Consider the following 12,707-nt stretch of genomic DNA (forward strand, 5'->3'; position numbering starts at 1 on the left):
TTGGACCAAGCTTCCTCCTGGCTTTGAGGATCTGATTCTAATGCTGATTGAGTGGTAGAAGTTGGGCATCTGTTTAGCGCTGTTTTATTAAGAGAAGAAAGAACCCTGAACCTTTAACTTGGCCCCTGCCCTCCCTACTCTGAGATCATTTCATGATATACCTAGGTAACTCCTTGGCCAGACCACAGTAGGGAAGAGATGGACCATCTGAGCAAAAGATGAACATCACCAAGCAAACCAAGGTTTGCCTCCATCCCCTAAACACTGACCATAAACAAGGATGTTTAACTTTGAAAGGGAAGACTCAGTGACCATCCTTCAAAGGGCTAAACCAGTAGCAAAGAGAAGACATAAGAGGGAAATAGAGCCAAGATAAATTACAAGTTGCCTCAGATACTTATGTCAGTGGTCATGTGAGGAGAAAAGACTTCATCCTATAATCCTTAATCCTATAGAATAGAGAATGTTTTTCTACAGTTCTTGGGAATAGAGAAGCTCCTTGTTACTTGAGGCATTCAAGCAGAAGTAGGGCTCCTATATGACCAACTTGACACAGATAGTGTAGTGTGGAAACCAGCTCTGTATGCGGGGTGGACTCGGTGTCCCTTTAATTGGCTCCAAGGGCCTGCTGCATGCCCCCAGTGGGGAAACAGGCAGGCGCCCTCCTCCGAGGGCTGAGTTAGGACATGGTGGTGTGAAGTCAGCTCCTTGGACTATCCTGGGCTCCAGACTGAGACACCTGTCTCAGTTCTGTCAACAGCCAGCCTGTGACACTGAGCAAATCACCCTCTCAGTGCCTTGGTGTCATCATAGATCAGATCACACCCCCCACCCCAACCATTTGAAGGCACCTTTTACAAAGGTTTTCATGAGAATCCCACATTTATTCCAGGCACACTCTTCCGAAGCAAAGCCTTCTGCAAATGCATTAGGGCTTTTATACCTCTGACCCCCTAGAGTCAACAAACTCATCCAAGAGAAAAAAAAAGTGAAAAGAACTGCTGCTATTCTCTGGACAGATTTTAGAGCCCCAAGTAGGGCCTCCCATAAAACAAAATCTTAAAACAAGTAAATCAATAAAGACCTTGAAGGTTGAGAACTGTCAACTTTGGCCTAGAGAATCTGAGGTTCGCAGACTCCTTCGAAGGCCCTGTGTCCTGGACGAAGGGGAAATTTCAACATGGGATGTAGCATTAAAGTACATGCACAGCCTTTTCAGAGGAGTCTTGAATGCTCCAGTGTTTCAGCCCATTGGCCCAAATGCTTGGGACTGGTGGCATTCAGATGTTGTCTCCTTTAAGAAATCCTGTAGGTCTACTCTTTCTAGGGAGCAAACCTCCTTTCTGGGAGATCTCGTTGGGGCCTTGAGACAGGCCAGTAAACGTGTTCCTTCTGAGCACAGCCAAGGTCCATTTCCATGCAAGAGCCATGAACTTCGTTTACAAAAGAGGAATGGGAGGATGGATGAATGGGTGATTTTTAGAAAATGGCAGGGATGGTAATGAGGGAAATTAAAGTCCCCTCAGTGAATCTGGAGGTCAAACTGTCCTTAAATCCTGTTACTATAAGAGCCTCCAATGTGCCATATTCTACAGCCTGATGACTTTGGGGTCATCCCCTATTGAGAGCAGGGAGGAATTTCTACACTACTCAGACAAAATTGTCCCCTGAGATTGGCAAGTTCCCAGTAGGCCAAGACAAAGCTCCTTGCCTCTAAACTCTTCCTGAGACCAATGTGAACTTTCCCCTATTTACAAATCAAATGCAATTAGAGACGATATTTCTTGAAATAGATATGTATTTTTAATGAGGAATGCCCTGTCACTTTTCATTAGGAAAAGGAAACACAGCCACATACTAATACCCATTCTCACCCAAGCATTCCAACACAATAATTATTTATGCAGGTAGGTGCTGCACAAAATCATCAATAAGAGGAAAATAAAACAGATACTCTAGGGTTCCAACAATTTTCCCATTTCCCCTGACGATTCCAGTTGCATGGTAAATTGTTGGAACTGGAGGTGACAAAATTAAAAAACTAATGTTACTGGCTTTGGATTATTCCATTTCTAGTTTTCTTGTTGATAGTGCATACCAGTTTAACAAAGTGCATGCTTTTTAAAAAATGTTTGAACTGGCAAGCTAAAATGATCTGGGTTTTCTTGCCCACCCGCCCCCGAAAAAAAACCTTAATATAATTTAGAACCTAGCATTTAGAAAACATGGCCATGACACATCAGGGATAAGGACTGCTCATGAAACATGCTTGATTTGGCAAAAGACGATAAATCTAAAACCTTGTGGGTTTTGTCTTTGTTTTTGTTTGGAAGCAGCCAAAAGCAGGCTATGATATATGATGGGAAAGAAAAAGGAATACCTAATACTTCCCATTTTGTCACGACACATGTGCACACAGAAGCACACACAACACACGCACACAGCCACTCAGTCCTTAGGGAGGAAAAGAGAAAGGAGTTAGGTCAGACACCACTAAGGGTGGGCGATTGAAGGCTCTGAGCGTGGTGTGCAGCTTTGGGGTGGGTATCCTCTCAGCTCTGTCTCCGTGGTCTTGGTCTCACATCTGTCCCGGGAAAACCACTGCAGAGATGGGGCGGGTGGGGTGAGAAATGTAAGGCATAGTCTGCTGGGAAGGAAGGAGGAGATCCATGCTTCATGCTCAGATGTGAGTTTCAGAGGAGAATGGGCCTGTATTTCCCTTTGGCCTGCTCTGTCTGGCTGGAAAGGTGGGGGAAAATGAGACCAAGAGACCAAGAAAAGAGGAAGGAGAGAAAGTAATAATGATGACAATAATAATAAATAAATAAGAAAAGACGAGTTGGACCAATGGAAATTAACACCAACTATGACAAATGACTTTTCTGTCCCATTTCCCTCCCCACACCTAAACGGACTTCCGGCGTTTCATCAGCCTCTGGTGGTCGGTAAAGCTGTGTAACCCAGGAGAGATGGAGCTAATAGGAGATGGGAAGAGGCTGTTTTTTAATGTGCTTGGTGAGATCTCCTCAATCTTGTAAGAGATGGAGTGGAAGTAGTGGGGGGCAAGCTTGGCGCTGAAGGAGTTCTGAGGAGCCGCTGAGCGGCCGCCATAGTCCTGCGAGCGGTAGCAGGTGCAGGAGCACACAGACTGCAGGTCCGCGACGTCCGCCTTGTACCTGGGCCGGCTGGGGCGTGGCTCCTCAGGGATGTGAATGACCATGCTGTTACGGTTTCCAGCGAGGGATGCCCTCTCTTCGGCATCCCGCCGCTCATCCTCACTGTTCATGGTCAAGAACCTGAGGACGACCAGGTTGAGGAAGGCCCCGATGACTGTCAGCCCCACCAGGATATACATAAAGCTAAAGGCCACGTAGAGTGGCTTCTTCTGCAGGGCACCCTTGGTCTGCAGGGCCACGTAGTCCCCGAACCCAATGGTAGTCAAGGTGATGAAGCAGTAGTAGTAGGCGTGGAAGAAGCTCCACTCCTCACACTGGGAGAAGGCAGCCGCCCCGATGCACAGCGTCCCCATGCAGGAGAAGAAGCCTACAGTCACCATGTTCTCCATGGACACGTCAGTGTTGCGCATGCCACAGCACTTCTTGATGCGCTTCAGCAGGTAGCGCACGAAGGTGTTCATGCGCTCGCCCAGGCTCTGGAACATGACCAGCGTCAGCGGAATGCCCAGCACAGCGTAGAACATGCAGAAGGCCTTGCCCGCATCGGTGCCAGGTGCAGCGTGCCCATAACCTGTGGGGAGGGGACGAGAAGAACAGGGAGAACAAGTGAGGAGGGGTCTAGAGGTTGGGGAGGGGTCTAGAGGTCGACTTGGTGCAGTGCAGTGCAGTGCAGGGGGACCTGGTATGCTTCAGTTGGGCTGGAACTGGGGGAATTTCCTCTGCAGGGTAGAAGGGCATGGCCATATCTTGGAGGGAGGAGAACAAAGGAGAGCCAGTTTCTTAGAAGTCACATGAGGTTGGGGGATGGCACTGGGGGTAGGAACATTTCAGTAGGGAGGGGATTGGGGATGTTACAACCTGGGATGGAAGGGAAGAGAAAAACAAGGAAGAATCAAGGTCACTTGTGATATGCCACTGAGAGGGGATGGAGGGGCATTCCAGTGCCACCTTGGAGCAACACAAAGGCTTTAAAAAGATAAAAGCAGATTCACTACTAAGAGAACTCAAAGTACCAAGCCCAAAGGAGAAACCTCTCTATGTCCACTATGGATTGGCATGAAGAGTAGATTTTCAAAGGATGATACCCGCCATGGACCAGGCACAGTGCTAAATCCTCTTACACACATCACCTCATTCTAGCCTCTAAACAACCATAATGATTCCAACCTCACTGACAAGAAAACTGAGTGAGTTACTTAATAGCAGGGTAGCTTGATTTCTTCAGAGTTGGGATTTCAGCCCAGAGTTTTCAACTGCCAAGAATGAGGCTCAAAAGCAGAGACTTTGAATCAAGACAGGCGATTGCGGAGTGAGACATAAATGCCACAAAGGCATATTTTTAAAATGTTTTGTTCGCTGCTGTATTCCCCCATACCTAGAAAGTAAACTATTTAATAAAGGAATGAATACATTTGCACCACTCTATGAATGGAGCCTGGATAGAAATCAGGAAACAACCCTTAAAGACCTGATGTGTGTAAGTACTTTTGAAATTCTTGATGCAACTTCATTGCGTGGTTGCTGCAGGGAATCCAAGTGAAGCCTTTATTTCCTCACATTCAAAATGAAAGCAATGATGTTGAATAGGTGAAGTCAGCTGCAGGGTCACCCAGCTGGTCAGTGACAACGTCAGAACGAGGATGGGCTCTTCCCAATACAGCAGAAGGAACAAGGGACTCAGTAGGTTCAAACTGTGGCACTAACACTACCCAGAATAAAAACCTGGATCATGGACAATATTTGGACTGAAATTTTTGAGGGATGTACCTGGTCTTCCAACATCTAAAATCCTGCCCATCGAGACAGAGTTCCCGGACGTAACCCTGTCACATGTTCATGGTCACTTAGCTTGCTTCTTTACCTTGGGTTCCATAAGCTTTTCCAAACCCATGTGTCTTTATCTGTTACATGGGATAGGTGGCATTGTATGGATCTGCCGAGATCAGACAGCTCCTAGCCCAGAGTCTGATACACAGTAGGGATCTACCAGACCCCAGGATCCTCTACCACTGCCTCTTGCAGGAAGCTGCCCCTGACTGCTCTACCTCACGTTTCTCCATCAGGGCTTCATTGCCTGTGGCTCAGTCTGCCTGTCTCTGGTGGTGCGAATATGTGCCATGACCTACCTACCCCCATGGGCCAAACTGTCACTTGAGAAATAACATCACATATTTGCCTCCAGAAGGCCTTCTCCCCATCCTCTCTGGCCCTCAATCCCAGCTAGCACTGAGCTCTGACACCCCTTAGTCCTTACGAAAGAAGAGATGATGTGACAAAGTTAGGCCAGAAAGGACAGGGTAGGGAAAGAGAAAAGCTGAAAAAAAGAGTATATATATATATATCAATTGAAATTATCCAATCTGAAAAGCAGAGAGGAATAAAAATGGAAAATAAAGCCTTGGGGGAGCTGTGGGGCAATATCAAAAGGTATCCCAGAAGGAAAGAGAATGAGACAAGAAAAAGAAGAAATATTGGCCAAAAGTAGCCAAATTTAGGCCGGGCGCAGTGCTTTACACCTGTAATCCCAGCACTTTGGGAGGCCAAGGCAGGGGGATCACTTGAGGCCAGGAGTTTGAGACCAGCCTGGCCAACATGGTGAAACCCCATCTCTACTAAAAATACAAAAATTAGCCAGGTGTGGTGGCAGGTACCTGTAGTCCCAGCTACACAGGAGGCTGAGGAAGGAGAATCACTTGAACCCAGGAGACGGAGGTTGCAATGAGCCATGATTGCGCTACTGCACTCCAACCTGGGTGACAGAGCAAGACTTCATCTCAAAAAAAGCTAAATTTGATGAAAGACACAAACTTATAGATTCAAGAAGCTCAGTGAACCCCAAGCAGGACAAATACAAAGAAAACCACACGCCAGAGTCGAGCTGCTTAAAGTCAGAAAATAATGAAAGCAGCCAGAGAAAAACAATTATACCACATACAGGGAAACAGCAACATAATATTGCTTACTTCTAAACATAAGCAACAGAGGCCAGGAAGCAGTGGAAGCACGGCTGTAAAGAACTAAGACTGCTCACTGGGAATTCCACATCCAGAGAAATTATCCTTCAAGAAAGGCAGAACAAAGACATTTTCAAATTAAGCAAAACCAACAGAGTTCAGTACCAGCATATCTGTACAACAAGATTACTGAAGGCTGCTCTGTCTGGGGAGAAGGACACCAGATGGAAACTTAGGTCTTCAGGAAAGGCGGCACATCTTGGCAAACAAGTAGGGTAAATATAAAAGATTGCAGGGGTGGGAATCCTACTCTATCTCCATATAGCTCACCCATAGAGCTGATACAAAAAAAGCCAGCTGGAATGCTGGAGAATAACAGAAGGTTGTTGGAAACTTAATAAGTGGTAATGTTCCGTATGTGATATATTTACTAGAAGAAGTCAACACAGCATTTTCTGGGTCAAAAACTGCATACCAGGTGCCACAGTCCCCCACCCTGACTTCTGTTCCTGCTAGTAAAAATAAGAAGCAGTTTGCCTTGGCAGGGCTTGGACAGCAGTACACTGGTATATCCTGTCTCAGGCTTATGTCAATTCTGCTGTCTTACTAGGGCATGAAAACACTTGATCATTGACACCGTGTTTCTCACTGGTCCACTGCATCGATGATATCCCTTGGTAAGATACATGCATGAGAGAGTATGGGAGATGAACAGCACTGAGGTTCGGGGGTCTTCCACATTAACACATATCCTGGGGGCCCAGTGGTCTGGGGAACAGGACCATTCCCTCTAAAGCGAGAGACAAGTTTCAGAACTCCCCAGGCCTTCGAGGAAAAAGGCGGTGCAGGGTATCCTCCCCGGTCCTGTTCAGGTGTTCCCAGCCACAGCCTGCTCTCAACCGTGGGAGCCACAGCAAGTGTCCCTTTGCCCTCTGGTTTCCAGTTGGGTCCATCCAATGGACAGCCCCAGTAGATCAGAGGAAGGGAAGAGGACTTCGGCAATTAAGCTGCATCTGCCAGCAGGCTCACAGCAGCTACTCTCTACAAGTTCCAAGAACTGCACCCTTGGTGTGTTAATAGCTCTCCACTGGTGTTCCACATACCCCTCATTGCTGCCCCCCAACCCTGCCTATGTGTTTAAGAAGAATTTATCAATAGCCCATTTATTAATCATTCAGTGTGAGAGCTGTATTTCCTGCAGAGACCCTGTTCTCCCTCTGTTCTCCCCTGGGTCTGTTTCACAAATCTGTTTATGATAGAACACTGCAGGTACTGTGTACAAACAGGTCTGCAGATATTAAGTCCACATGTCAGATGTTCCCAAATACCTGTATGGAACACACATACATGGCATCCATGAAGACTTCATACAGAATACACACAGTATATACTTGGAACCTAATGTGTAGAATAACAGCACATGTGACAGTATATATAGATAGATTAGACCAAGAGGCTCATAACTACAGCACACCCCTATTCACCAGCAAATATTGTCTATGCAGTGTGTATGCCTATAGAACACACATGACACAGGCTGTGCATGTGCCATACCTATGTATATGCTGCAGACTGCACACATGTATGTTTTAGTAGCACACACCATGTCTACAGGTTATATGTAGAAGATACAATAAAGAACATAGAAAATGCCTGTATGCTGGATACATGACACAGAAGATGGCCTCTAAGCTCTTCCTAAGGGGAGAATGAGGTACAAATCTAATACATTCCCCCAGCACCTGTGTGACAACTCAAGTCTTAAAAGACTATTTTTTCCCATCTGCAAATGAACATATCCCAATACCCGCCGCCCGGGGCTCAGAAGACGTATTCATTCATCAACTCATATGTTACCCATTCAGACAACTCCAGAGACTTGACTGTGCCCGGGACCTGCTCTTGGCACAGGGGATTCCTGCAAATCTCCCAAGGGGCTCCAGCCAGCCTGTACCCAACACGAGCAGGTACAGATAGAGGCTGGGGCATGGATGTGGAAAGGCCACAAGTGACCCCTGGGCTATGTTCCTGGTCACCTCCCACCCCACCTGTGAGTTCAGGAACCACACACGCCCATGTGGATTTTCCCTCTAGGACTCCAGGCTCCTATAATACCCCACACCCACCAGGCACTACAAGGGGTGACCGTCTCCATCTGAGGACCACAGAGGTGACAGAACCTCAGAAGTCCCACCTACCGCTGGCCACCCTATCCCTCATCATAAAGGGATCACTCGTCCCTTTGGCAATGAGACTTCTGAAATGGATGTGCACAAAATTCAGGAGGCACACATACAGCACCAAAGGTAGAGATAACGAAACCAGGACTCCCAGAGGGGCGCCGCAGCCTGCGGGCGAGGTCCAGCCAAGCAGCCTCAGTCACTCGAACCACTTTACAGATGTGGAAGATGAGGCTGCAGGAGGGAGATTGGATCAACTCACAGCTGCCCTGCAAGAGGCCACATCATCCTTACCCAACCCAATGCCTGGCACCCCCTACAGGCACCCAGCCAACAGCAGGGGCCCTGAGCCAGAGCCCCAAGCCAGAGCCCCACCAACTGAGGAATGCAAAGGCCACACACAGGGTACAAAGCCCCTGCACACAAGGGACACAGCCAGCCCACACTGCTCATCTCCAGAGCTTCACCGCCTGTTTTGCTGATGTCTAAGGGGATGCGGAGTTAGAGACATGCCTGCCTTTGGGACCTGGATGGCCAGGAGTCAGGCCTCTGGGTGTGAGGTTAACCACAGTGGCACTGGTGACAGAGACAGCACTGACAGCCTGAAATCTGGCCTCCAGCATTGCTCACGCAGCAGCGGCTCCTTGACACCATCCTTCCCAAGATTCCAGGATGCCGGCATAGTTCAGGGACCCTGGAGGGGCTTACAGTTAGTTCCAGTCGAGTGCCTGTCCCAGCTTCCTCAGCCCGGCTGGCCCCCGCATCACTCAGTGCTTCAGGCTCCAAGGTCCTGGTCTGCCCACCCACCTGCCCTTCCATGGCCTGCTCAGCTTTGCCGACAGGTGGCAGTGCCCAGGACCAGGCAGGGTGGGTAGATGTGAGTAGTGAAGGAGATTCAGGAAGACCCCCAGCTCAGCCCAGCCCCATGTCCCAGCACACAGAACCAACTCCTCAAGTGGTGCCCCGCCAGGGGTCTGGAGCATCCTAGGTCACCTGCTAAGTGAAGCCAGTACTGAAAGAGAACCTCCAGTTCACCCTACCCACCTCCACAGTCAGAGGCAACTGACACCCGGGGGCCGGTGACGCCCACCTCCACAGGGCCGGCTGGTGATGGGGTTCCTGCCCGATAGATCTGGAAAGGGGACAGTCATTGTAAAAATGACAACGCCCACTTAGAAAAGCTGGCTCTGCACTGTGCACTATGACTCCTGAGCACTCTGGAAGGACCCCTCTGCTTCCTCATCTGTGAAACGGGGCATAGGACGTGCATCAGAGAGGAATGAGAATCGGCCCCCTCACCGGGCCCCACCCAGAATTGACCAAATTCATGGGTCCCTCACCGAGAGCTGGGCCCTGCAGCCTCTGAACTGAGCCTCACCTCAGGCTGGTACGCAGCCCTGGGGGTCAGGTCTTCCAGCCCCCAAGTGCCCAGATGGATCCGCAGCCAACGATGTCTGGGCCCAAGGGGACTGACAGCCTGCCTGCTTCCACAGGGCCTTCTCAGCTGGTTACTAGGTGCCTCTTCCAGCCCCAGACCCTGGTGGAAGGCTGGGGGCTCCCAGGACAGCACCCACAGGCTGCACTCCTCACCTATCCAGACACTGACTGGCTCTGCTGGGGAGTCACAGTCTGGGCCACCTTAGGCCAGACCATGAGCTCCCGAGGAGAGCAGAGCCCACTGACTCAGCTGTGCAGATCCCAGGGCCCAGCATGGAGGAGAAGGCAGCACATGGTGTCCCCAGACACCTCGCTGTGCAATCGACTTCCATCTTCCCAGGCCTGCCTGGAAGTCCCAGCCAATCCCTAAGCCCAGGGCCCAAGGTGGCTGGGGGCAGCTTTGCCCAAGACGCGGCATCGCCCAGCCTGATTTTCATGGCCTCTTTAATATACTTAGTGGGTCTCTTTGATCTGTCCTGGGAGAGGCTTTGCAGAGAAGCAGCCTTCATCTCTCTGCGGCAGCTGGCTAACAACACAGAAAAAAGAAACAAATGAAGAGGCTCCATCTTCCCAGAGAGGAGACAGGCAGAGGAGAAGGATAATAAAACTAATCATTTCTACTGGGTCTGGAGCTCCCCAAACCACCAGCTGTGGCTGGAAGGCAGCATTAACTTCCCACTGGCTCTGCGAGATTTCCCAGAAGCCGTGGCGGCTACCAGGTACCAGAAGCTTCCCAGCTTCTCCTGTTCTGAACAGCATATTTCACTTAAAGACACTCTAAGCACATGGGACATAGTAGCGCAAGATGCATACTATATGCATGTAGAGTAGACCATAAGAGGCACCTACTCTGAGCTCCATATTTTAATTAGATACTCAAAGTATCCAGTGGGCTGTCTCCACTGGAGAAAGGCAAATAGGGTAGCCTGGGCCAAGTGGACTGCAGACCAGCCTCGCTCCTGCACTCCAGCGCTCAAGAGCTGTCTGTGGCTCCCCATGTCGTCCCCCCCCCCCCCCCCCCGGGCAATCTAGGTACATCCACACCTGACCATGAGTGACTTTCACAGACTTAAAGGGTAAAACCCCTGCCCTCCACTGTGGAGCTTATTCAGGAGAGAGGTAGGGAGAGCAGGGCCTTTACCCTCCTGCCTCTGCAGCATTACTACCCCTATTCTTTCCACTTGGGAATGCCCAGGCCATTACCCCACTTACCTGATCCCTTCACCAGAACCCATCAAGCTGAGCTTTGAATTCCCACCACAGTGGGGTGGAGTGCAGGAGCTTAGCTCCTGGTGTCAGGCCAGCCCAGGTTTGAGCCCTGACTGTGCCCTTGTAGGGACTGTGGATGGTCACATCCCTCCCTGGGCCTCTTTCTCTTCTGTCACTGCAACCCCAGTCTCCCAGGGAGCCTGGCTGTTCCGGGAGCTGGAGCGGCTGTCCTGCGGGTGAGGGGTGAGCATGGCTGTCTCCCCTAGCCCATAGCTCCCCGGGACAGACTGCCCAGCACTGGAAGGAAGTGGCCATACAAGTATTTAGGCACTGAGAAACTTCCCGCTGAAAGAGAATAAAATATAAAGGATATGCAAAGGTTTGTGCTGGTAGGAATTAAAACAGCCACAAATTCCATTAAAGAATGACTCGGGGTGGGTTGGAGGAGGAGCAGGCTGGAGAGGTGAGCTGCCCTTGGGCTTCCCGGCTGGCTCCCACAGAAGTCTGCGGCAAGCATTGGCCCCACTCAGGCCCCCGAATGAGCTCGGCATGATTTAAACCCAGGCATCTGCAAACACCAAAAGCAAAGTGATGCATGGGTCACATGTAGGGTAGGCAGGAATCAATGGGTCCCAAAGTCTGGGTCTGGCTCCATCTCCTACCTGCTAACCATGACCTTGGGCAAGACACCTTACATGCTCTAAGCCTTAACCTTCCCTTCTGGCAAAGGCAATATGGAATGAAGCAGCCTCCTCCAGTGGCACGGCACTTTACATCCACTCGACAATGCTTTTCCCAACTTGTTCTTTCATGGATAAGGGATATCAGTGCTGGTGTGTCAAGGGCTCTTGCAACATAACACAACCCCAATCTCTACTGGGCACTACACGCAGGCTTGGTCTCCTGTTCGGCCCAAGAAGGGAATGGGTAGTTTGCAGGCACTCTGATGGTTTCAGCAAAAGCCTCAGGGTTTGGGGCTTGATGGGTGACTCAAAGGCATCTGCTTTTTCCTGCCAGACGGGAGGGTGAGGTCCGGAGCTCCTGCAGTCGTTTCACTATCAGGAGGATGAACTCAGCCGCAGAAGATAACATCCCGTCCCCGATCTCAGAGACGGGAGGCTGTACAGGGATGTTTCACGCTGCATCTAAACCTGTCCTACCTGGAGTCAGCCCATCTCACAGGCAGTTCATTCTGTCCCCCCTGTAAATGTGTTGGCTTTAGCCAGGGTTTCACTGGAGGTGATTAACACCCAACCCAGAGTACACATCCTAATACCCTAGCAAGACTACAAATAACCCACAACAGGTTTTTCAACAAAGCACTTTGCAATTCACACTCTCCTGTGTCTCTTGCTTCCAACTTTCTCTTGGAGGCTACCGCTGATATATATGTCCTGGGGAGAGGGGCTGGAAGGTGACAGGGCTGAGCAGGCAATGGCTAGCTGGCAGGCCAGGGCCTCTCAAAGAACAGCCGCTCCCGTCCCAGCCCCAGGATGCTGGGCCAGGGTGACTCAATTCTGAGTTTTAAAGAGAAGCTGAAAATATGGATTTTTTAAATGTGGTATCTAATTAGTGTCCAATTAAACATTTGAAAACATGGCACAGGCCAAACAAAATAAGATGAAACAGACCATCTGTCTCAAATGGAGGCCACACATGCTCCAGAAATGGTGAATAAGGAAGAGCGAGAACGGAAGAGACCTGGGGTTGTGGGGGAGGAGGGCAGCAGGAGAGTGAGGCGAGTTGGGGTA

At 49.8% G+C, this 12,707-nt stretch overlaps 1 protein-coding gene across 4 annotated transcripts in view; it reads right to left on the reverse strand.

Annotated features, from left to right (window-relative positions):
* KCNK9 (potassium two pore domain channel subfamily K member 9) overlaps positions 1-12,707 on the reverse strand; it is a 109,961-nt gene that overhangs the window by 14,359 nt on the left and 82,895 nt on the right. For 2 of the 4 annotated variants that reach the window (XM_073999508.1, XM_073999507.1), the window contains exon 2: positions 2,906-3,747. In XM_073999508.1, the coding sequence (XP_073855609.1) occupies positions 2,906-3,747 (842 nt within the window). Of the gene's footprint in view, positions 1-1,084; positions 3,748-12,707 lie in introns of all 4 variants that reach the window. The other 2 variants (XM_005564139.5, XM_073999509.1) reach the window with 2 other exon arrangements.

Source organism: Macaca fascicularis, chromosome 8 (genome assembly GCF_037993035.2).
Source record: "Macaca fascicularis isolate 582-1 chromosome 8, T2T-MFA8v1.1".
Lineage (NCBI taxonomy): Eukaryota > Metazoa > Chordata > Mammalia > Primates > Cercopithecidae > Macaca > Macaca fascicularis.